This window comes from Osmerus mordax, chromosome 3, assembly GCF_038355195.1.
Source record: "Osmerus mordax isolate fOsmMor3 chromosome 3, fOsmMor3.pri, whole genome shotgun sequence".
Classification (NCBI taxonomy): Eukaryota; Metazoa; Chordata; class Actinopteri; order Osmeriformes; family Osmeridae; genus Osmerus; species Osmerus mordax.
Genome location: NC_090052.1, coordinates 18138747 through 18165226, shown reverse-complemented (window position 1 = coordinate 18165226; position 26480 = coordinate 18138747). Strand labels below are relative to the sequence as shown.

Sequence of the window (26480 nt, the reverse complement as noted above, 5' to 3'; positions counted from 1 at the left end):
ATATTAGCATGGAACTGTAGTTCCACGAAGGGGGTGGCACAAGCTCCCATTGTGGGTACTCTAACAGCACAGGACCCCCCAAATTGAAATGTTCTCTCTCACAGCCTGGCTGTGGTTTGCCTTCCACATGGAGTGAGTTGTGCAGTGTGTCAAAGTCTGAACTCTTGACACATTAAAGCAGAACCATGTATTACATACACACTAGCTCCTCCACCTCTACTCCTTCCTCCACTCATCTCTCTTTCCATCTTGTCTTTCCTCCTTCCCCGTTTCCTTCTATCAGTCATTCCTAACTGGGCTCCAGGTGAGACTTGCCAGTATTACATAAGAAGTATACAGACAGCCCACTAGAACAGTTGCTATGGAGTCCAAAAGTAATCAGACATGCACCTCGCCCGCCCCACCAACATGCTACCTGGAGCAGTCATATGTGTGTGTGTGTGTGTGTGTTTGTTAGTGTGTGTATGTGTGTCTGTCACCAGTTTGCGTAACACACCCAAAGTAGCCATAGAACATTGTTATCTCTTCAGAAGAGCTACACACTGAGCAAATGCAAGCTTTTATCAGTGACCTCTATTCCACTGGATGTGTGTTTGTGTGTGTGTGTGTGTATGTATGTGTGTGTGGTGTACACTGTCTGCTACTCTCTGGTCCCTGGATAGTACATCATGTTCTTCTACTCGACCCTCCCTCCCCCCAGCACACACCCTTTTGCTGCACAGTAAATAGTGTGCTTCACCAAATGCTTTACATTTATAGTCTTCAGTCCACTCTTATTACTAGGCAGGGTTTTTTTCTCCATAGGGTGAGACTGTAGTGCTATAACCCATACCAGTGTGTTTCCATACCAGTGTAAAATTGACAGGTCGACTGATTTTCTCAGCCCTCAAGTTGATCTTGTTCAACGACCCCCTCACTCCCCCTCAGCCCTTCTCCCCTCTTTCTCTCTCCCCCTCTCCCCCTCCATGCTTCCTTCTCACTCCCTCACTCCCCTTTGCACCTCACCCCCTCTGATTCTCCCATAAGAATGTCTGGACACCTTCCAATGGACCTAAAACAAGGCACAAGCACAGCTCTCTTTACTATCTCACCCTTTCATTGACCCAGAGAGAGAGAGAGAGAGAGGGTGTAAGTCTAGGTTTAAACGAAAGGCTGTGTTTTTAATATGTTGTCACCCATCCGTGTGGGTTGTCACTAGTCAAAGTCGAAAGATCAAGCACTTTCTAACCGCAAGAGACGTCAACCAACCTGGCAGGATTTCCTTTCTCAATACTCCCGACAAGCTTATGTAGTCTGCTGTCGCTTGTGCTTTCAGATCGTAGACGGTTAACTATTGTACATTACACACCACTACTTTCCTCAGGGTCATAATACCCTGCAGTTCACTTTTCATCATACCCTAATGCGCCAACCCATAGCACTGTCTGTTCTCTCTTATATTTGTACAGCACATATGTATATATAGGTTTGTTTGGAGGTGTCCAGACATTCTTATGGTAGAACGTATGGTAGAACGCAAAGGGGGTGAGGGAGTGTGGGGGGGGGAAAGGAAAGAAGGGAGGGTGTGAGGAGGTGAAGCAATAAGGAGGGGAGGGGGGGAGGGGTAAGGAGAGAGTGAGATTATAGGAGAGAGAAACGTATATCTATGTAAAAGCAAATCAATTCTAAACAGGCTAGCTCAAGGAGAGGGCAGATTACTGTATATGTTGTGAACAAGGGCATCTGTAGCTTTCCCAGGGTAGTTTCTGAATTTAGTCACCAATGTGGCCGGCCACCGGTCTCCTCACATACCCCTCAGCCTTAGCTAACTCACATACTGTACATTACATAGGAGAGGCCCCTCAAGGGGCGCAGACTGCTTAGTCACCGTGCTCTATATTTCTCTGTCCGTCTGTCTCGCTCTCTCTTTCTTTCTCCCCGCTCATTGTGCATTCAGAGACAGGCGTAGCTGTCAGTGACAGATGATGTGACAATGCACTGCTGTCGGTAAACTGTTCATGTACGTCTCACCAGACCTGTTCAGCCCGGCAGCAAATTTGAATACATGTGAGGGCTTGCATGTGTGTGTCTGTGTGTGTGCGTGTGTGTGTGCATGTGTGTGTGTTGTACCTTAAACCTGAAGAGTTCAACGAACACAACAGAAAGGAAGAAAAGAAAACAGTGCAGCCAGTCAGACGCTTCGAGAGGGAGATTCCTCTGATATACATCTCGTAAATATGTAAAAGATGCACTTCAATAAACAATTGTTCTTGTTACAGTAGCATAACGTACTGTTTTCCGGTATGTTCTGGGGTAGGTGGGAGTGTTCCTAAGCATGAACCTTTCCACTGCCACTGAGGCCAAGCTTGAGCCTAAGCCTGCTGAGACCCATTGAAGTGTGTGCCTCTGATCAGTGAGGATTGTTGTTGAGCTCTGGTTGGCACACCTTTGTTTCTGCTGTTTGACTGCCAGGGAGCAGAGAGAAGACCTGTCACTGGGTTGGTTACTCAGAGGGAGGGAATAGAAGTGTACGCACACATTGGCACATACCGTTCACGCATGCACACTCTCACACACATGCAGGCAAACATATACACACATACACCTACATGCACTGTTGCAGTACACGGAATCTAACTTCCCCTGACGAAATCCCATGATTCCATGTTCCTACTCCTTCTGGAAGATAGGGAGTCAGCTGATGCCAAGGGATACCACCATGACTGATGTGGCTAGTGGACTTTGACTCCTCCTTGATTTTATTAACGTTAGTGCACTTGATAAGACAATAAGCTGACTTGAAACATGATAAGAGCACCTAACACAGTCTGTGTAGTGTAAACAGAGGGAATTTTAGGTACATTTTTCATCACGTGAATATGAGACATGATTAAACAGGTTATATGCATACCGCTTCCAAACCCCGACCCCACCCCCCATGTTTGTGCGGGGCGCTGGGGAAAGGACTAGGGAGGGTTTCAAGGGGGAGGGGGGGGGGGGTTCTGCGGGGTAGGGTGGGTGAGGTAGCGACAGGGTAGAGGTCCAGATAAATCTCTATCTACGTTCATCTCTGAGGGGGATCAGATAGCGCCCAGATAGCTCACGGAACTGAGGTCACCAGCAACCAATCACAGCCAGGCTTGGATCCACCCAGCCAAAGCTGAGGCGCAGGCATAGCATGGTGCCTATTTAACCTTAGCACTCGTCTTTTAAGAGAGTGCCGTATGATTCACGCTCTGTTTCCACACTCAGCTCCTTATTTTTCTGTGATGCTAAACAGAGACAAGCTAAGCTGTGCAGGTCAGCTAGGGACTTGGGTGACGCATGGATGTGCGACGCGCTGGGTTATACGGTCAGGCTACAAGGCACACGGATGGGTCTGTTTTGACGCAAAGATCTCGTCACGTCAATTGATGTATCACTTGAACTTCAGACGGGCTTCGTCCCTGTCTGTTCACACGCACTCCTCTGAGAAACATACAACCTTTCCTGTCCTCTCCTAGCTGATGCGCTGTCTGCATCACGGAGGATGTGCAAGAGGACATGTGGCCCCTGCTCCAGGCTCCGGGTCCTCCTGCTGAACTACGTTGTCCTACAACCCTACACTTTGTCCTTCCCCGTGACACTGTAAATAATGAGGGTGTCTGCAATCAGTCACTAATTGATATCTTGTTTGAACGTCTGGCCCTGAATCTTTTTCTCCAACCAGTAATTCATGTGGGGTAGAATAGAAAAAGAGGCTGTGTGTGTGTGTGATTGATCATGTGTGTTTGATTGTGTGCGTTTGATTATGAGTGTGTGGGTGTGCGTGTGGGTTTGTGTTTGTGTACTTTAGTCTGCTTGTTTGGAGGAGGGCGGGGCTTTGCCTTCTCCTCGCTTGCTCGGGAGCTAAATCACAAGACTGTTTCCAAGGTAACATAGGGAAAATATAGTTCTCACACAGAGCTGGGGTTTGGTACAGTAGTGGCAAGAATGCATGTTGAATGTGTTAACCATTCTGAAATAGGCTCCCCAGAAATACATGTTTGCAGTAAACTTCGTTAAGTTGTAGAGGTGCTGGCTCCACTGATGGGAAGTGCTTCCAAACCAGTGGGGTGCAATTGAACAAACTCACATATGTCTGACTAAACACAAGCACCATGCAGATACACACACAGACACACACCACACAGACGCACACCACACAGACACAAACCATGCAGATACACCACACATTTCCAGTAGGTGCTCATTGGAGCGATAATGCATTTTTTTTCGAATTCTGTTGTGAGCTGTTCTTTTAGCACAACTCTTTTGTAGTCCTTGTCTTGTCATTATCACAGCTTTCTGGGTTATACATAGATAACACAGCCATCTGACTCCGTGGGAGTCAGATGGCTGAGCGGTGAGGGAGTCGGAATAGTAATCTGAAGGTTGCCAGTTTGATTCCCAGCCGTGCAAAATGACGTTGTGTCCTTGGGCAAGGCACTTCACCCTACTTGCTTCGGGGGGAATGTCCCTGTACTTACTGTAAGTCGCTCTGGATAAGAGCGTCTGCTAAATGACTAAATGATGTTTAAGCTGTCCCACATTTATTTTACAATTATCTTATAGGCAACCAGTTTAACACAGACCTTGTTTTATTGTGTATGTTGGAGTATGATATGGTACTGTGTCTGCTGATGTCCAATAACAGAAAGCTCTACTAACAACAACTGGTCGTGTCTTTTGATGAACCTGTTCTAGAAAAAGGCATGCGTCGTTTGTCAATTTGGATGAACATTTTGACTAAGTATGAAGGCCAAAATGCCGAATTGTCTTCTTCTCTTGTTGTTCCGTAGATTATCGAGTGTCTCCGGAAGTTGAGCTGAGCGGATGTCTGTCTGCTGATCCCTGTGATGTCACTGCATCTTGGAGAGCGGCACTCAGTGGCACCTGTCACCTTCCCTGTCCCCGTCCAGGCTGTCCGACAGGCAGGCGATCTGTAACTGGCCAGGAACACAGACTGGGCTACGACTTGGGGGGGGCTGTCTGGAAACCCCACTGACAGTAAAGGGTTAAAGGGTAAGTTTGTGTTCTCTCTGTCCTGTGATGTCACCCCCTAGACTTCTGCGTTTGTCAACTGTACCTTGTGTGAATGGTGCCGGGAGTGAAGCGTTCCTAGATCATAGCCGTGTCTAAGTACCAGGCAGCTAGCGCATGTTGTTTGTTAGAATAATCCATGCTAAGCCCCTCTGACCCACTGATTGGCTAATCGGCGTGTGGGCTGTGGAAGCAGAGTGACAGGGTCAAGTTGGGGTCAGGGGAGAGGGCACGCAGGCACGGGCGCGTGTGAACGTCCGTCCGAGGGGTTGAGGTTTGCTGGATACGGTTGAACATCGCCTGTTTCTTTACCTTTTCCTGATCTGTGTGTTTTCCAACACACCTTGATCTGATGCTCGGCATGTCTCCCTGCCTAACCCCAATCCCACTGGTTCTCTTCTCCCTTCTCCTCCCTCCATCTCTCCCTCCTTCCCACCTTCCCTGAACAAAAGCCACATGTACTAACTTCCATTGATAATCCGGTCACATCATAGCACCATAACACGTAAACCCCCCGTCGCTTCGTGTTGCCATGGCGATGTCCTCCCTTCCCCTGCACCTGCTGCATATAGCAACCCTTCTGATGTATAGCAAATAGAAGAAGCCCCTCGTCCAATCAGAGATGCTCCTGGGCTGTTGAAGAGGCGTGCTCCATACAAGAACAGCAGGTCCAGTTGTAGCTCATCGCATGGTTAGACAGAAGAGCGCATACTGGGCTCATTTGGGATGTTTTCATCCTTAAGATGTGTGTGTGTGTGTGTGTTTGCAAGCGTGTGTGCTCAATGTATATTTGCTCGTTGATCGATGACTACACTTGCTTGGCTTAATATTAATCAGTGTATTCGATCTTAGTCAGTATGCCGGAGAATGATTGACAAATGTGCAAATCTGCTTAATGTTTTGCCCAGATGTACAGTCTATCAATCATATTGACCACCTAGCACTGAAGGTCCTCCTGTGAGTCTGACAGGGTTAGAAAAATACCCCAGCCTATCAGAGGACAGCATCACAGTATCTACCCAGACATTTTCTAAAGTATTGAAGATCCCAGGCTGTATGGCAGTCACTTATGGAGTCTTAGGGTGTGCCCACACACTCTCATATAGAAACACTGCCCACAGTAGCCCTGCTCCCATTAGCCACATGTGAAGCTCTGCCACAGACTGGGGAAGAGTAGGCCATTGTTAGAGGAACCGGGTGTACTGTCGGGGGCGGAGGTGTGATTGCCTGTGGCCAAATAAAGATGGAGGGGTTGTGGCTGGGCCTGGTGGCTTGTGAAAGAGGGCGTGTGGTCTTTGACTGTGTGTGTGTGTGTGTGTCTGTGTGTGTGTGTTGATGAATGTATGCATGTTTTTATTGCCCTGGCCCCCTCTATACATTAGGCTTAGAGACAAGCATAGGGAACCACGATGGCGCCAGCAAAGTGTAGACTGCTCCCAGATGGTTAAACCTGCCTGTGTGTGTGTATGTCTCTGTATCCGGGTTTGCATGTGTGTGTGTTATGTATGTACTGATTTGTGCCTGGGTATGCTATGGTTGGGTTAGAAGCTAACATTCTTAACACTTCATAAATCCCACCTGGTTCTGCAGCATGTGCTGGAACATTCCGCCCAGCTCCGAACCACACTGACTGACCGACCCAGCTCACATGACTGGAAGTCCTGCGAATGGACAGGACTCGCCGGGCACTAATCTGGAATAACAGTTTCCCGAGGTCTTCATGACCAGGTCTTTTTAACCTACCTACCGCTTACCATCTGAATGGCCCCAAAATCAAGTCTTACACTGTGGAATAGAAGTCACTATTGGTGCTACTCCTTTGTCACATCAGTCTGCTACCAATAGTGCAGAAAACCTGATAAATTATCCACTATCCATTAATATTATTGCTCGCTGTCAGCTGGACTTGTTAGCTAAGAGCGTTGGCCTATATCTTCCATCTGTCCTGCTGCTCTGAGTGGCCTAGACCCTCTGAGTTCTACATGAACCTCTGAGTTCTACATGAACCTCTGAGTTCTACATGAACCTCTGAGTTCTACATGAACCTCTGAGTTCTACATGAACCTCTGAGTTCTACATTGCCTCAGAGTTCTACATAAACCTTTGAGTTCTATATGAACCTCTGTCTAACTCTATCCTACTCTCTCATTCCTTTAACAGTATTTTGTCTTTTTTTTTCTGTTTTTTCACTCCAGAAAACATGTTGTGGTTAATCCAATTATCTAATGGGCAGCACAAAGAATAACCTCCCTCTCGTCCAATGAAAGGCTTCCACAGCCTTCTTTACTGTGGCACAGTACACATTTACATGTATTCATTTAGCAGATGCTTTTATCCAAAGCGACTTCCAAGAGAGAGCTTTACAAAGTGCATAGGTCACTGATCATAACAACAAGATAGCCACAAAAACATTGCGAGTAGCCAAAACATGAAGCACACATTGTGAACAACCAAAGTAAGTGCCAAAGGGAAGAACCATAAGAGCATGTAGTTAAACAAGTTACAATTAAACAACATGAACCACTATAAGTGCAAGTGTACCTGTGGAAAAAGCAAGCAACAATAATAAAAACAATATATCACAGCGAGTACAAAAATTTACAAGAAAAAGTAGATTAAGCGTTATAAACTTCTGGCCATACTCAAGGCGTAGGCCTGATGTCTCCATTTTTGGCGCTTCAACTTTGATCCATTTGGAATGCCCCAATCCTAGCCCTGCATGTCAGGTAAACAAACCTGAGCTGAGCTGGACTCCCAGGTCAGGTGGTTCCTCTAATCAAAGGACAGAGGCTTAGACATGGTCACTTTCACATGTCACTGCTCCACCAGGAACAGTTGATGGGGAGTTCATGGTGAAGGGATGTCAACTTTGGGTCAACATAGAAAAAAAACACATTACTATGTCAATCTACATGGCATTAATCCAAAATTGGGTTTACTTCTTGCGGGATCGCTTCTGTTTCAGTTACTCACATGTGAGATTGAAAGCGAGCTGGCTGTCTCTGGTCATTGAGTGAAGCTTGGCAAACCATCCAGATATGTATTTACTGTTTATTGTTTATTGTTAAAAGGATTCCCATTAGCTGTCACCAAAGTGGGACAAGCTAATCTTCCTAGGGTGGGTCCAACAAAAAGAGAAAACAAATTTTAAAATCACTTAGCAATGATAATCTAAAAGCAGTTAACATTGTAGACATCGTTATAAACATCATCAGAAATTATTCAGAATAAGTTATAACAGTATTACATTCATTTTTACATTCATATAGTAAATATGTCCATTCCCTACTCACAATTTTAAATAGTGCATTCTCAGATGGTACCTGAAAGAGACTTTGCTATTCATTTGATGTATATTCAGTGGGCAATTATTCCAATGATTATTCCTCTTTTAAAATAACCGTCCACCGGCTCTGGTCAGATCATACATGCTCAGTGGTTTAGACAATGAAAACTACTGTACTGATAGAGCTTATGAGATGATCAGAAATGTCTGAATATGTGTGTGGCGTTTAGTTTAGTTTCACTGAGGGCTTGTGTGTTGTTATCCAGTCAAACTGGTTGCACAATTGATCCGTCTCACACGACCTGTTGATGTTGATAGCATATGGTGTTTCTCAAACTCAACCTGCTTCTCTCAGTCAAACGGGCATATGTAGAATATGATTCTCTGTTATCTGGGCCGTATTCTAAGAGCCCATAAAGTCAGCTTCTGAAATGTCCTCACCGGTGGCAGTCTATTAACGAGCGACAGGCTACTATGAAAAAAGGATATATTCCTACAAGACATTATGGAATTGGTGCATGGGTTTTCCTGTGTGTTCCATCATGTTGTGAGGTGAGTGTAGACCTCAAATCTCCACACGGCACTTCTCCACACAGCATCTGCCCACAGGCCCTGGTTCTCCTAATATGAGTTCTTTACACGGAGGAGGTGTTGCATTAACCCAGACCAGTAAAACACCAGAACTGCCCATGCCTTTGAAGTACATTGTTCACAGTCCTGAAAGATTATACAGCTATAAAGAAACCAGAGCCACCAGATTCAAACACACACGTGCGCACGCATACACGCACACATTCACACAACTGTTGAAATGGAATAGTCACCAATACCAGATAATACCAGACCTTTTCCTCAACTGTCATTATTTATACGTATAAATACAAGCCATTCTTATAGCCATAGACACTTCCCAGCATGCACTTAAAGGGGGGACCACACCATACAGTACCACATAATGTCTAACATTCCTGCCTTGTCTCTCATATCGCCCCAACATATGACTGTGGGCAGGCTGTGCTGGCAGGATGAAAAGCACCACATAAAAGAAGGAGCTTCATCTTTTATAGAGTGTTGATGAGATGTGACAGTGGTGCCACTCCCCCAGACCCCTGCTGGGCTAGTCTGGGAGGGGCCGATCTGGCAACTTTACAATGTAGAACCACAACTGCCTCCCCCCCCCACCACCACCACCCCTCTCTCCTTGCACCTCGTTCTCTTCCTTCTCACTTAAAGGCATCCTCCTCTTCCCCATGCTCCCCTATCTTCCGTTTGTTTGTTTTGTTCCTCTTCCTCCTTATCAGGAAGTGTGCTCTCCCACACTTCTACCTGCTCCATTGTTTCCCCCAGGAGAGCCATGTTGACTGGAAGTGTTTGTGTTGGTTGAAAGTTGGGAAACAGCCACACAATCCCAGCGAAGCTGTTCGGTAGATTCACCCTGACATAGAAACTCTTTCTCCCTCGATCTCTCTCCATCTGTCTGTCACTCTCTCACTGTCACTCTCTCTCTCTGCGTGTTTCTGGGACATTTATTCCTTGTCCCTTTGTATTGGTGACTCTACTTCTGTATGGCATCGGTTTAGCACTGGAGTCAGTTCTCATCCTTATGAAATGAACCTCACTGATCTGTGATCCCATCGAGAATATCTCCTGAGAGAACCAGTAAACATGTCCCGGTGGGTCCAGGCCTTGCATGGACAGCATCGACCATGCCCGTTGAAGGTGTTGGGCTGTGGAGGTTTGGTTCTTGTGCCGGCTCCTTATCTGTGTCCTCTAGCCCTGTGGGGCCTGGCTGTAGTGGGGCCTCACCTCCACACCCCTGCACCCCCCTGCCGGGTCTAATTTCAGAAGTTGTTTATGCTTACTAATCAGATTAGTAGAAGCAGCACGCTAGGCTGAACTGCATGCAGTGCAAATGGATGTAAACACAAAACCGTTCCATAATTTTGAGTTGCCAGTCCTCCCCAATAAATGTAATCAGTTCATTTGTTAGGGTTGCCAGATTCGGGATTGTAATGGCCAGAAAATCCCCAATCAGTATTAGTCTATCAAATTCACACCCCTCTCAAAAGAACTGGTCAGTAACTAGCAAGTTAAAATGCTTGTTGTGTTGTAACAGAGAGAGGCCAGAGGGAGGAAGAGGTCCTCACACTGATAGAGACAGAGGGAGGAAGCGGAGGGGAATGGAAGGTCAGGACTAGCAGCCGCATTCTTGGCAACCCACATGTAGAGCCTTGCCAGAGTATGTCCCTGATAGAGTGCATATAGGAGGGAAGGGTAGAAGAGAAGATATAAGTAAACAGAGGGAGGTGGGGTGAGTGGAGATGTGTATGTCTATTTCCATACTGTAATAAATTAAGAGTTTAAATAAGGCTGTGTTTCATTTTCAAAGAAGCTTTACTTCCATAAAAACTTTATTTATAGTTGTGGAAGGGAGACCTATTCAATCAAATGGGAAAATAATCCACACGATTGAACGGGAGAAAGAAAACGAGAGAGAGAGAAGCGGTACATACTGAAGTAGAGAGAAGCCAAGCTATTTAGTAGACAAGAAAAAGTTGCATATTAAACCCCCAAAAAGCACTATTACTGATAAGTAATTATAAAGGTTTTTCTTCATTTGTCCATACTATGGCATTACCTCTACTGGGGATTGCCCAAAATCAACATATGTTAATTGAGAGTAGTTAGCAAAGAGCCTAAAGAAGACAAGGATAACTAGAGAGGTACAATGTCTTAGGAAATTGTGAAGTGTGCCACCCCAGCTGTCTGTAGTCTCCAGCTGTGTACTGATATCAACTGCCAAGGTTGAAATTGTTGATGCATCTCCAGCTAAATAGCTAGTTCCTACTACCGGAATACACACAACTAACTAGCCAAATCCTACGTTCCCCAAGACTCAAGTAAGTAAGTAAGACTTTATTTATATAGCACTTTTCATACAAGAATTGCAGCTCAAAGTGCTTTACATAAAATCAACAAACACAATTGTTGTTTTCTGACTAAGAACTTCAAAGTTAGAGATGCCAGAAGAGCACCTGCGGTTCTGGTGTAGACAGGACTAGACATGGTTTTAGCTTGTTTCCAAGCACGTGACTATTATGGTGTGTGGCAACAGTGGTAAGCAAGCTAGCCCTGATGGTACATATTTTGCCAAAAAAACATTCATCAACCGTGCAACCAAACCTTCCACAAAACAATAGAAATGTCATTGCCAACAAGGCACACATTTTGACACATTGTATGTCTATGAAGGCTAGAAATTGTAGAAGGAGTTGTGGCAGCTATAATAATAGACCTAAAAAATAAAAAAATAAAAAAAAATATATCAGTAGTGTGCCTTCCTGGTAGCAAGCACACTAATAAACAGCTGAAAAGGGCAGGATCAAATAAAAAAGTGATGAGAAAAAGACCAATGGGGAAGCGAGAGTGGAGTGAGATTGATGGCAGTGGAAGAAGAGAGAAAAAGGGAGGAAAGGAGGAAAGGTTGACTCAAGATCAGGACAAAATGATATATTTCAACAACTTGTGTTCCTCAGGGAAAACCCTACTGCCGGCAATGTAAATTAAATATACATACAGTTATACAGTGCAGTGCTTCCCCTAGGTCTACAGCTTTGGGGGGGGAGGGGGGGGCGACAGCGACCATGTAAAGACAGAAATGACATGCCGTCGTGTAAATAAGATAAATAACATAAGGCCATTTAGTTTACATTTACATTTAGTCATTTAGCAGACGCTCTTATCCAGAGCGACTTATAGTAAGTAGAGGGACATTCCCCCCGAGGCAAGTAGGGTGAAGTGCCTTGCCCAAGGACACGTCATTTGTCACGGCCGGGAATCGAACTGGCAAACTTCAGATTACTAGCCCGACTCCCTCACCGCTCAGCCACCTGACTCCCTTTTGTTTAATAAAAGAGCAAGCTATCGACCTGTTTTATAGGAAAGGTAACCTTAAATGACTTATTTTGTGATTGGGCGCTATATATATATATATAAAAAAATAATAATAATATAATGGTAGGGGAAACACTGCAGTGTACTTGTTTTTATATATAAAATTATATATATATATATATATTCGATTTCCACATAAAATGACATTAGCTACATGAATACACATTGGTGTGTAAACTTGTCTTTGGCCTTGTTTTAGCAACAGCCTAAGCGGACACACTAAGTCTCACCAGGTTTGCACGCTTGAGGGCTTTAATTGGTCATTAGCTTATTACCACAAATACTCTTAGACTTGTCTGACCAGGAAAGCAGTCTCTGCTCTGTCACGTCGCCCATGCACGCTGAGCCGTGGAAGGCTGAGCAGTAGAACAGCTCTGGGGTCAGACCAGTCTACTCCCTTGTGCTTGGAAGGGTCAGGGTTTGGACAGATATACTGTATTCAGACCAGATGGCACCCTAGGGTCTAGTTGATCCTCTTCTGGTCCATACGGGTACAGCACTGCAGTTTGTCTGCATTATGTGAGGCTTCAGTGATTTCTCACATTGATCATCTAATGTTTCTTCTCAGGTAATCATTATGAGCATATGGGTAGCAGCCAAGGTGTGTGCGTGCATGTGTCTGTCAGTCTATGCATTCATCAGTAGACCGTATCATATACATCAAATGCAACGTAGAACTTATAGAGACTGCGTGTGTGTTTGGGCGTGTGTGTGTGCCTGTACAAAATAACTCACAGTGGTGTTCCATATGAAGAGTGAGCTCTGGTCCAAAATTATCCACACACATACGCCATCTACTGGAAACGCTGTATAATTGTTTAAGACGGCACACTTGTAAACAGTACAACATGTTCTTCTGTTGTCATTGCAATCCAGAGATAGTATCCCTAGTGCCCTCTTGTTGTTTTTGGTTTTGCCTAGTGTGTGTCTGTCATTGTCTTCACCTGTGTCTCGTTGAGTGGTTTCAGTTCTGGTTAGTGTTATCGTGTCCACCTGTGTCTTGTTTGAAACCAGAAGAACAGTGGAAAAAATAGAAATCCTAGTCAAACAGTGGCAGATGAAATGAACACACCAGTGCTGTTTAACAATTATGGAAGTATTAAAACAAAATGGAGGAGTTTTATAATACATAGGCTATTCTAATGCTACTCTGAATTCATTATTCAGGGATGAAGTTTCGCTTATGAATCCCTTGTTGTAGTCTGTAAACCAGGCTAGGTTAAATGTTCATCCCGGGCCCTGGTGCTGGGATTTTGATACACATGTCCCTGCTGTTGAATAAAAGTATTTACTGTAAGACATTGTTTAAACGCTGCTGAAGTATTTCAATGTAAATATGGTGTTTGTTTTCTTCAATATGGCAACCATAAATTACTTGGTATGTTTGATAAGCAGTAAACAATCTTTTTTCCTTTTTGTTTCCCTCCTTTCTATTGGTCCCAGACGTTCTCCAGAGGCTGCTCATTGGCTCCATACGTTGCCGCTCCCCTGATGTCCCACCCACTCAGCACCACCCAACCATTCACTGCCCAGATCCAACGATGGCCGTCGATTGACGGGGCCACCGGCGAATGCTAAGCTGACTAGAGAGGTTGGGGCCTGCCTCAGTCTCTTCTGATTGGCTACTGGATGGAATTGAGGTGAATGGAGCACATGTCCAACGATCAGGACCCTAGCGTATCAGAGGGAGAAGAGAAACGGTAAGGTGTGCGTGTGTGTGTGCGTGTGTGTGTGTGTGATTTTGTGTGTCTTTATATAATTTTCCAATTATATAATGTCTCCCAAGTCAGTTGATTTTCACCTACATCATACATTCTGCAGGTCAGCCTGCTGACAGACAAAAGGGCCTTGATTTAAAAAATACTAATAAGCTAACAGCTGGCTGTTGGCTGTATCTGTTGTGCCCTAGCGTCAACATACTGCAACAGAGACTGAGTGTTCAAACCAACCAGAACACTGACTTCTGAATGGTTTGAAGTTTACCAATCTTCAAAGAAACATAACTATAATAAACTTTATCCTAGACTAGGATTGTCACACAGTTTGTAACAGTACTCAATCCATACCTGTCCCAGTAGATGGGCCTCAGTGAACTGAATGCAATCACCAGACATATCAAGTCTCTCGGAAGTTCCGGGAGTCTCCCGCATTTCAATAGCGGCTCCCGGACGCCCGCAAATGCTATACAATCTCCCGCAATTCAGTTTTTTGGTATTTAGAGCGAGCGCGAGACTGTGCAATGGTCATTTATGGTATAAACAGAGCATATTGCGCGTCCTGATTGTGTCCCGGGGGGGGGGGGGGGGGGGGGGGGGGGGGGTTAGAACAGCCACCTCCCGGAAATGAGTCTCTGCAGGTTAGGTTGTCTGAATCACCATGCCGATAACAGCTTCAGATCAGATCAAAGACTAAGGGAATAATATACTATTATGGCACCAGTATGACACCAACCAGTCACTATATTTGGATGTTGTTTATTCCCACCCCTAACACACATCTATACATGCATGTGCAGTACATACACACATACCACAATGATTGCACAGTACTTACAGAGCTTCATAAAGAGAGAGATCAAGTCATGTCAATTTTATTCTATTTAGATCTAGAGATTCTCTTCCTGGATCAGCCTCCCGTCTCTGTTCCTTCCTCCTCGACCCCCTCTTCCCCCTGGCATGGGCACTCACATGCACAGAGAGCCTGCTCATGAAATGTGCAGAGGCTAGGTCTGTCATGCAGCCTGTAAAATCCAAAGCAATGTCAGGCTTGGGCAGACCAGCACTTCTCAGGGGCACAGGGACTGTGTACTTATGCAAGGCTGGGTTGTTTTTGTGGATTGTTAAGTGTGTGTTATGGGACGTTCAGGATGTTTGTATTTATATATATATATATATATATATATATATATATATATATATATATATATATGTGTGTGTGTGTGTGTGTTTTTGGGTGTACAGAGTGTATGTTGAGTGGTGCCCATGCTTGTTTCTTCATGCATGTGTGCGTGTGTGTGTGTGCGTGTGTGTGTGTGTGTGTGTGTAGGCGCATGTACTGCATGTGCATCTGTGTGTGTAGGTGTGTGTACTGCATGTGCAGTCTGTGTTTGTTTGTACTATGTGCAGAGTGAGGATTAGCGGCACAGAGAGTGGAGGATTAGGGGGAATGGAGGGGGGGGGGGGGGGGGGCAGATGGAGTCACGGGAACAGAGGACAATCCAGGACACATCAATATGTGACGCCAGCAGAGGATTGTCGCTTGTCTGCTGCTGTGCTTGTTACTGTGTGCTGGGTGCTGTGTGTGACTGTGTGTGTGTGTGTGTGTGTGTGTGTGTGTGAGTGACTGTGGGCATGGGCGTGGGTGTGGGCGGGTTGGGGGATGAGAAGCAGAGGATGTTAGCGCACGTGTCCTGGTGAGAGCCGCCTCATGCTCAACCCCCACCCTCTTCCTGTGTGAACTGAGTCACTGAGTTTTCTGGACGCATACACACACACATGCGAACACACAGAGCCTGAAGCAGCAACAGTGACAAGTGTGTGTGTGTGTGTGTGTGTGTGTGTGTGTGTGTGTGTGTGTGTGTGTGTGTGTGTGTGTGTGTGTGTGTGTGTGTGTGGAAAAGGATTTTGTTTAAATAACACCTTTGGGACATTATTTGGTAGGATTGGCTCCCAATTTAGCAATTCAGTTACCAGCCTTAACTGATGAGCAGAGTGTAAGGGTAGATAGCTGTGCTCAGCCTGAGGTATATTAAATGTAGGCCTACTTTTTTGCACAGACGAATAACAGCTTCATATTTACATGCCTTATTCCAAAAATCAATATGGTCTGTGTGTCTCATCTGTTTTGGATACCTTGTCTGTCTGTTTTATTTATTATTTATTAGAGTTAATGTGGAAAGTGGGTAGAGTGTTTGAGAGGCACATCTCATAACTTACTTATGTTTTGTTCTGATGTGCTGTAATGTGTAGACCTCTCTCTGACTTTCACCAGATACTTCTATTATTTGGGCTGTGTACAACTCTGTCCAGCTGTATATAACAATAATGTATTCATTTAGTGGACGCTTTTATCAAACAGCTACATACAGGGGGGATTTGAAGACACATTGGACACATTGAACCTTTGTTAAATGTTTTATGAGGCACAAGTCGATCATTTTAACCGAGGAGTATGCGCTGTGTGACCGGCGTGAATATGTTTCAGCTGGGATGTCCTGACGGAGCCCTCTAGTCAGATTCTCTCTCGCTGTAGAGGTGCTGAGAAAAAAGATTTTCACAGTTTTGTATCCTGGACTAGAACAAGAATGTGTGCGTGTGCGTGTGTGTGTGTGTGCGCGCGCATGTGTTGTGCAAGCACCACTCCTTTCCAGGGTGAAGACCTCTTAATCTGCAGTCAAATAGTGTACCACTGAGTTACACCTATCCCTCCGGATGTATGATCAGTTGTTAAATCCAGGAGCAGACTAGATGCCACACCAAGCAACACTTGACTTACATTCCATTTTTAAGAGTTCAGTAAAGACAACAAAAGCTGATTTAGGTCCCCCCCCCCCCCCCCCCCCCCCCCCCACCATTCCCAATATAATTTTACAGATATCTGTTTCCTACATTACAATGATTGCCAATCTGTGAAAGTACCCTGCCTTGTTTTGCGAGCAACCTGACCACGTCATCCGGATTCCCCTAACCCCAAGATGAGTTCACCGTGGTGGGGTTCAGTCTGGTGATGGGTAGGGTCATGGTGGAACATGTCCTTGAGACAGAGAGGGAAGGACAGGAAGCAGCAACAAGGTCAGCCGGGGCAGAGACTGTGAGGATTATCTGAGGACACCTCTAGAGCCTGACCTGACTGGACACTGTGGCATCAACATAGTGGTGGACTTTCCCTCTCACTCTGTGTAGGAAACGGGTCGATAGAAGGAAACAAGCCACAGTGTATTACACTGCTTTGTAGTGCATCACTCGACCCATATCAAAGTCAGGATCGACGAGTGAGGTCTTCCGTCGCTGAAATTAATTTCAGGAGAGTCATTTGTTTTCCGAGAGTGAATTAAGGAGGTGGAGGGGTTCGGGAGAAAGGGAGAGGAAGAAAGAGCCGTCTGCTGAACGGAGGAGTCTACGGAGGACTAAACTACTGTAGCCCTCTGTTTCGGTGACGGGCAGTGTCACGGGGAGGGGGGCGGGGCAACAGGCACACACTAAAAATAGGGGGAGCGTTGGATATGGGGAGGGGTGAGAGAGAGATGAGGATGAGCATGGGAGAAGGTAGGTGGAGTTTGTGAGGAAGTGAGATTGGAAGAGAGGAGAGGGAGACCAAAAGAATGGATGGGGCGAGGAGAGTGGGAGGGTGTGCGGTCCTGCTTACTGGGTAGCGAAACCAAACAGCTCACTAAGTCTGCTTACACTGCAGTCTGCTACATTCTCTGGAGACTCGCGTCTGATATTCTGTGGAAATTGCAGACTACAAGAGTGCTACAGTACTCTACACTGGATTATTTGGGATTACGGCGAACGCTAGTTCACTCTATAGGACTAGAGCATCCAGACTATCACCATGCACATCCTGCAGCCTCACTGCATTAACAGGTCAGCTGCTAATGTGTCTGTGTGTGTACAAGATGTGGGCTTGTACGGATGTTGGGATGTGTGTGTGTGTGTGTGTGTGTATGCATCATGTGTCTGTCTGTGTGTGTGTGCATGCAGGTGTGTGTTCAATTCCATGACATGCAGTTAAACCAAGAAAAACTGTCTAGCAGTGCTATTGTAGCAAACTAACCACGGAAATTAGAATTGAATGACCTGATAGGGCAGATGGGTGTTTTGTCTGCCCTGTTATAACGTTGGACCGAGAAGGAGAGACAGGAGAGTAGGGAGGCAGAGACAGGCAAAAGAGTGTGTCTGTGTGTGCCAAGTGTGTGTGTGTGTATGTTGGGTGACAAAATGGGCGGAGGTGGTCTCGCTGTTACCTAACAACCTGGATAGAGGAAGAATAGAGATAGATTAAAGGAGAAATACAGAGGGAGAAAGAGAGTGGGATGGACAACAGGAATGGTTCAAATTCAAAGGGTTTTTCCAAAGTAGTTAACAATCGGCAGGGCTCAACATTAACATTTTTTGGCACTGGCCCCACCGGGCCAGTGGGTTTGAAACTTACTGGCCCCAAGACAATTTTTACTGGCCCCCCCTCCAAAAGTTGTAATTTATCATTGTTACAACAAAACAAAAGACTTCTAAGTTGTGTTATTCTGTTAACATGTTTAACCATTTATTAAACACATCCTGGATATAAAAAGAACAAAAATGAAATCACATTTCTAGTGATAAAAAATAAAAAGGTAATAGTCAGCAAAACAATTGACTTTTAACCTCAAACATGACGTGCTCTCTTCCCCGCTGACAGCCATCTCTGCACATCTCTGTCAGGCTGAAACTGAAACCTCTGGTCTCTCAATGCTAATATATAAAAGCTTCCATAGCATTTCATCAGTATGATACTAAATACCCAAGTCGACACCATTCTTCTGCTGCAGTTCAATAGCCTGGGGGAACGAGGTGAACGGCTGGCCCGTCTTAATTACGTGATATGCCGTTGTTATAAGTCGTGCAATAACACGATGGGCATCTACATTTTAATTCCTGACCAGCATGGTCAACGGCCTGGAAGATGGATTGTCAACCATCCGCTTAGCTGTCACGCAAACCAGGTGCTGTCTGCTAGCATGGCTGGTCAGGGATTGTTTTCGAAAATTGGTGGTGCCTGTGTAAAAAGATCCACTTTTGTCTGCTTTAGACGGGAACATACGACAGACGACACAGTGCATCTTCGTTCCATAAATAAAAATGCTTCCGTTTGAGCTCGTAGCTCTACTTTGCTGCCATCGTCACTTTATTGTCTCGCGCCAGTTGTAAAAAATGTATCGAGATTAGAGAATTACAATTTGACAACCACTCGTCACTCACTACTCAACTCTTGATTTGCCAACTGTGCACCCCACAAGCTGAAGTTATTTATGCATTTAGCAAAACATATGAAGGATGTTAACTTTTACAATGCAAATGTTTTCGTTATTGTCGAGCCCTGATCGGTTTATTGATTGACATTGAGTGCTTATGACCACTGCAAAGACAAACTGGGAGTGTAACTGGCATTGGTCTATATAACGGTTCAAGTCTTGAAGCATTAGACGCCAATAAGACTGTACACACTTGTGAGGAAAATGGTCTCAGTCAGTCCTTGGCTCTCTCTCCTTCAAACACGGTCTTCCTCTCTCTTTACAGGTGGCCAGATGGGCCCAAGAGGAAAAGAAAGAACAGCCAATGTTCGGTGAAGAGCATGTCTGGTAAGGTCTCCGAATTCCACATCTGGGCCCCCTACACTATAGAAATGTCAACACTCTTCACTTCTAATGCTATTATATTCTCTGTAGGCACTGTCCTCTCTTTTATGAGAAAGTTACTAAGAATGCCTGATTCAAAGCAGGCCTACTCCAAGTTGACCAGTGAAATGCTAAACACTCTTCTCTCAGTGAAAACACATGGTTTGTGTTTGCTTATGTATCTGAAGTGGTGGTGAGATCTTTCTAGGTCTCAAAGCCCCCAAATTGTATAGGATGAACAATAGTTGCTTTTGTTAAGGCGTGTGGTGGGGTAGGACCCAAACGCAGGAGAGTAGCCATACATTGCCTCAAAGGGTTTATGCTTTTAAACGGGAAAACAGACAGGGTACGTAACAAGGGTAAGGACAAGACAAAGACTGGACACAAAACAGGAACCTAAATACACAGAACCAAACAAGACACAGGTAAAGACAATGACAGATACAGGGAAATACTAGGGCAGGGCAAAACCAAAAACAGCCGTGAGCCCTGTTTTTGGACACATTGAACCTTTGTTAAATGTTTTATGAGGCACAAGTCGATCATTTTAACCGAGGAGTATGCGCTGTGTGACCGGCGTGAATATGTTTCAGCTGGGATGTCCTGACGGAGCCCTCTAGTCATATTCTCTCTCGCTGTAGAGGCGCTGAGAAAAAAGATTTTCAACGTTTTGTATCCTGGACTAGAACAAGAATGTGTGCGTGTGTGTGCGTGTGCGTGCGCGCGCATGTGTTGTGCAAGCACCACTCCTTTCCAGTGTGAACCCCTGCCAATGCGTACTCACGCCCCTCCTCCATCCACTCCTCACCCTCCTCGTCCTCCCCGCCCCCTCTCCGTCTCTCCCGCAGCGCTGAGCGCCGCCTCCGTGGCCGGCTACATCCCCAGCTACCTGGAGAAGGACGAGCCCTGCGTGGTGTGCGGCGACAAGGCCACGGGATACCACTACCGCTGCATCACGTGTGAAGGCTGCAAGGTCAGATGCCCGAGCCCCCCCCCCCCCCTCCACCGCTCTGCTCCGCCCACCCCCTTCGCCTCTCCACTCTCACCCCGCTACCAGCACCACTCCATCCCCTCCGCCGCTACCCCTCCTCTCCACCATCCCCCTCCGTACCTGCCCCCGTCCGCCCACAAACACCCATCCCAACACCACATGGAGCCTCCACAGTTTATGGCTCCTGTCAGTTAAGAGCTCACACGACTCCCCATCTAGAAAGAGCCGTCCTCTACCCGTGGGATGAGTCGCTCTCAGCCATGACCCCATCCTTGTCAAGCTTGCCATTACACAAGACACCTGCTTGAATTGTCCAAGTAGCGATCTGAACTCCTAAAATTCTTAATTCTTCCGCCGTTCTGTGCGTCCGCAGGGGTTCTTCCGTCGCACCATCCAGAAGAACCTCCACCCGGCCTACTCCTGCAAGTACGATGGCTGCTGCATCATCGACAAGATCACCCGCAACCAGTGTCAGCTGTGTCGCTTCAAGAAGTGCATCTCCGTGGGCATGGCCATGGACCGTGAGTGTCGGAGCACACATGCGCACAACACACACGTTTTGGTTTGGATCCAAAAAAACGACAGCGTTTAGTTTTTTCCTCTCCCTCACCCCCGCTGTGGCTTTGGGTCCTCAGTGGTTCTGGACGACTCCAAGCGGGTGGCCAAACGGCGCCTGATAGAGGAGAACCGAGAGAAGAGGAAAAAGGAGGAGATTGTGAAGACCCTGCAGACGCGGCCCGAGCCCAACGGCTCTGAGTGGGAGCTCATCCACATGGTGACCCAAGCTCACCGCCACACCAACGCACAGGGATCCCACTGGAAACAGAAACGCAAGTTCCTGGTGAGACACTATTGGTTGGCTGGTCCAGGCCTCGAAATGACAAGGACCATCCATATAAAGCCTTCTGACCGTTATTTACAGGCAATAACCATCCCTCATCCTTTCTGAGTTCCACGGCGTGTCTGTCCAACCCTGTCCCTGGTTAGCTACCGTTGTAGCTTTTCACTCCAACCTTAATTTAGCACAACTGATTCCAATAACAAGATGGCTGACAATCTGAATCTGGTTAGTTACAACTGGGGTTGGAGGTAAAGCCTGTAGGAAAACAGCTTTCTAGGAGCAGGGTTGAACAGCCCTGGTCTGGAGTGTCTGTAGTCTCTACTCTAGAGATGTTATTCAGAAACCCCCCCCTCACCAGTCTCAGCAGCTGTTGCCCTAGCAACCCCTCTCTCACAAGTCCCCCTGCGTGAACACATGTCTCCATGGCAAAGGTTGTCTAGTCCCAGGGGTCTAAAGCAACTGTTGCCAGGCAACCAGTGCATGTGAGGATAAGTGATGACTGTGAGGGGAGTTTTTTTAGTTGAGGAAAAGATGAAAGTAGGCACATGGATTTGGGCACGTGTGTGACAGTGACGCACTGAGGCAGAGATGGACACACACACACCTCTTCCCCTCCCACACGTACACAAATCCCAAAAGTAAAGATTTCATTTCATTTCTAATAAACAATTATAACGCTTTGACTGTGTGAAGGAATGCTATAATTATGAATATGTTATGTAATCCTCTGTGGGTTAGAAGAGATGAGCTGCTGGGTCTGGCTCTGTATTTGGCAGCAGATGATTTGATTGGCCTCAGATCACAGAGACTGACCAATCACAGCCCTGCATTCCAAAAGGCTCTGTAGTGTCTCCAGGGTGAGGAAGTTCTACTTTCTAAACCAGACCTGCACTAAAAGAAAATGTTGAATTTACTTTAAAAAGGCAAGTGGTTCAACACAGCTGTGTTAAGACATTTAAAAAACATATTCTTCCATGTAGTGACTGATGTCCTGAGGTCCCCATTACAGTCAGGTCTAGCTGTCTACTGGAAGCCCTGATGCTGTTAACCACACACTCATATTGATCCGTTTGGCTTTCAACACCTATGGGTTTGGATTCAGGCTGGGCTAACTTGAAGTGACATGATAATCAAAGCCCAGGTCAAGAACAGGACAACAGCACATCATGATAATTTTCCATGCAGTCGATGCATGGGTGCAGATTAGGACGTCGAGGTCAAAACTAAGCAGACCCCTTGATGTTGTGTAATCAAACACCCACAGGCATTTTTCATTTGGATAAAGGCCTTAGAGAGCTCACTAACAGGTATCACTAGGTCAGTGTAGGATTGTCTCAACGTTGTGGTTTGGTTTTATCAACTCATGACCATGCTAGAACATCCAGTCATATCCTCGTTTTTCGTTAGTAGGGGTTTTGATGCACCGTTATCTCGGGAGATGTTGGCGGTTAGGTTCGTTTTCTGAAAGTGCCTGTCTCCCTGTCCCCTGCCAGCCAGAGGACATTGGCCAGTCCCCCATGGTCCACACCCCAGATGGGGACAAGGTGGACCTCGAGGCCTTTAGTGAGTTCACCAAGATCATCACCCCCGCCATCACACGTGTTGTCGACTTCGCCAAGAAACTGCCCATGTTCTCAGAGGTGGGTTTCGCAAGCGTGTGTGTGTGTGTGTGTGTGTGTGCGCGCGTGTGTGTGTGTGTGTGTGTGTTTGTGTGTGTGTGTGTGTGTGTCTGGAAGTCTATGGCTGTCTGTGTGTGTGTGCGGCTGCATGGGTGTGTGGAAGTCTTTGGATGTGTGTGTGTGTGTGTTTGTGTGTGTGTGTCTGGAAGTCTATGGCTGTCTGTGTGTGTGTGCGGGTGCATGGGTGTCTGTAAGTTGTTGGATGTGTGTGTGTGCACGCGTGTGTGCGCGTGTTGTCTCATATATTTGGTGTATTTGCGTTCCCTCCTATGGACACTGCATTTTTCTTCGTAGCCGGCATGACAGGCTAACGAGGCTCATTAACACACATTTGGCTGTGATGACAGGACACTAGCAACATGCAGCTGCTGCGATTGTCATGACGCCCGTCAGCTCCAATTATCCTCACACCAGCCCCCCTGAGTCTCTACAATGACTCATAACCCTGCAGATTCTTCACCGCTTGAGTGGTAGAGCTAGTTGTGTGTGTGTGTGGTTGTGTGTGCATGTGTGCGCGGAGTCATCAAGTGGATATGTGCTGTACATTTGTGTATGTGTGTGTCTGTGCTGTGTGTCTGGTGAATCATCAATTAGAGAAGGAAAGGAGCCCACAAAAATAGAATTTGGACTCAGCTCTGAACTATACTGATAGAGAGTATCCTCTCTCTCTCTATAAGTGTGTGTCTGTGTGTGTGTGTGTGTGTGTGTATGAACATGTGTGTGTTAACATGTCTTATGAGTTCACATGTGTGCATGTTCTGTGTGTTTCATGTCATCCGTGTGCGTGTTCCCAGCTGCCTTGCGAAGACCAGATCATCCTGTTGAAGGGCTGCTGCATGGAGGTCATGTCGCTCCGCGCCGCTGTGCGCTACGACCCCGAGAGCGAGACGCTGACCCTGAGCGGCGAGATGGCGGTGAAGCGCGAGCAGCTGAAGAACGGCGGCCTGGGCGTGGTGTCGGACGCCATCTTTGACCTGGGCAAGAGCCTGGCGCAGTTCAACCTGGACGACTCGGAGGTGGCACTGCTTCAGGCCGTGCTGCTCATGAGCTCGGGTAGGTAGCTGTGACTGGGGAGGTAGCTGTGACTGGGTAGGTAGCTGTGACTGGGGAGGTAGCTGTGACTGGGGAGGTAGCTGTGACTGGGGAGGTAGCTGTGACTGGGTAGGTAGCTGTGACTGGGTAGGTAGCTGTGACTGGGGAGGTAGCTGTGACTGGGGAGGTAGCTGTGACTGGGTAGGTAGCTGTGACTGGGTAGGTAGCTGTGACTGGCGAGGTAGCTGTGACTGGGTAGGTAGCTGTGACTGGGTAGGTAGCTGTGACTGGCGAGGTAGCTGTGACTGGGGAGGTAGCTGTGACTGGGTAGGTAGCTGTGACTGGGTAGGTAGCTGTGACTGGGTAGGTAGCTGTGACAGGGAAGGTAGATGTGACTGGGTAGGTAGATGTGACTGGGTAAGTAGCTGTGACTGGGTAGGTAGCTGTGACTGGATAGGCTCTGACTGGGTAGGTAGTGTGGGAGAGTCAATAGCTGACCTGTGACAGTATTACTGTATACCTGATCTAATATGTAATACTTGTAAAGTTTGAAGGCCGTTCACTTGATTCCTGAAACCCTCCCTCTCCCTCCACCTCCACCTCTCCCTCCACCTCCCCTCCACCTCTCCTTGTCTGCCCTCAGACCGCTCAGGCCTGACGTGTGTGGACAAGATAGAGAAGTGCCAGGAGGTCTACCTGCTAGCTTTCGAGCACTACATTAACCACCGCAAGCACAACATTCCCCACTTCTGGCCCAAGCTGCTGATGAAGGTGACCGACCTGAGGATGATCGGAGCGTGCCACGCCAGCCGTTTCCTCCACATGAAGGTGGAGTGTCCCAACGAGCTCTTCCCCCCGCTCTTCCTGGAGGTCTTCGAGGACCAGGAAGTGTGACGAACAACCCGAGGCCGAGGTGGGACTGAAAGGACACAAGACGAAACGAGAGGACAGGATTTGCCCCCTCCAAGCTTTTGTTTTGATTTCGGAAACTACAACTGCAACAGCCTCCGCGTCCAGCACAGTTGTCACTGAGAAGCTAAGAAATCAGGAAAAAAGTTGGCCTTTTTTTTTTTTTTTTTTCGTTTTGATGATTCGTTTGTGTTTTGTCCTGCCCTCTGGTCGTGCGTGAGCAAGGCTGCAGCAGAACAGGTAGAGTTCTGTGTTAGTGGACAGCATATGGCGACACACACAAACACACATCTTTATTTGCAGTAACACTGAAAGTCAAACTTGTCACACACAATTGGAAACATGGTTAAACTGTGTGCACATATAGCTGAGCTGGTGGAAGTTAAACCCAGAGGGTTGTTAGCTGAATCCTTCGCCCAGCCTTGAGCCCTCTTCCCTGGGCTCGGTCTGCTACATGCCCCTCCTTACCATCCTCCACTGGAAGCAGGGTGCGAATTACGGGGGGTTGGGGGGGTCTGACTCCCCCTAATTAAGACTTGGACCCCCCCCTAAAAAAGGTAAAAACAACAGGTCGGGGGGGTCGATACACGCCCTGGAGAAGAAGTTGACCCCCCCGATTGTCATTGTATAACTCGCACTCTGCCTGGAACCATAACAAGTGTGTCACCCCTCTCCCATGGACCCTCCCACCCACTGTGCAGGGCAAGGCTATGTTAGCCATGGGATGTTCTTGGGAAGCTACCTCCCTTACTCTCTCATACACACACACACATACATAGTGTACATACATACATATATACATACTATGCATAGATACAGTACATACATACATTGGATACAGACCTACATACATACCTCTCAGTCTGCATGTACTCTACATCAGCATGCCTGTATACAGTACATACATACCTCTGTACCCACATATATCGGTCAAATCAATGGTGTACCTCCAAGTCCTTTTCCACGTATATACACGTCTACCTGAATACCTTCAGTATACCTCTCTTCCTAAACATACCTCTTTCTTCACCTCCCCGCCCCCATCCTTATACACACAAACTCGCAAACATACACTCAGTTTGTCGTCGTTTTACCTCATTTGATGTTTGTTGTCCACTTCTGTGTTGTGTCTCTATCTGTCCCTGACTTCACCACCTCTCTGGACCTGGCTGCCGGCTTGTGTTTCCCCGACCGCACTTTCCCCCCCGCTCATCACACAGAACTCCCTCTTCCTGGGTCAGGGTGGGACGCGGGCGAGTCACTTACCTCTCCTTTGGCTTCGCCGGAGGGCCGCGGGCACCTGAAGCCCCGCCTCGAAATCCCACAAATTCTACCTCACCCCTCATCTCAGCGGCTGCTCCATGCATTCAAAC

At 46.8% G+C, this 26480-nt stretch overlaps 1 protein-coding gene across 1 annotated transcript in view; it reads left to right on the top strand.

Annotated features, from left to right (window-relative positions):
- The window catches only part of LOC136940395 (thyroid hormone receptor alpha), a 36353-nt gene extending 9875 nt beyond the window's left edge, over positions 1 to 26478 (top strand). The window contains exons 3-11 of the mRNA XM_067232525.1: positions 4800 to 5014; positions 13724 to 13980; positions 19558 to 19619; positions 20504 to 20628; positions 21020 to 21167; positions 21282 to 21487; positions 22981 to 23127; positions 23961 to 24219; positions 24842 to 26478. Of these exons, the coding sequence (XP_067088626.1) occupies positions 13925 to 13980; positions 19558 to 19619; positions 20504 to 20628; positions 21020 to 21167; positions 21282 to 21487; positions 22981 to 23127; positions 23961 to 24219; positions 24842 to 25092 (1254 nt within the window). The 5' untranslated portion in view covers positions 4800 to 5014; positions 13724 to 13924 and the 3' untranslated portion in view covers positions 25093 to 26478. The remainder of the gene's footprint in view (positions 1 to 4799; positions 5015 to 13723; positions 13981 to 19557; positions 19620 to 20503; positions 20629 to 21019; positions 21168 to 21281; positions 21488 to 22980; positions 23128 to 23960; positions 24220 to 24841) is intronic.
- Positions 26479 to 26480: the final 2 nt, after the last annotated feature.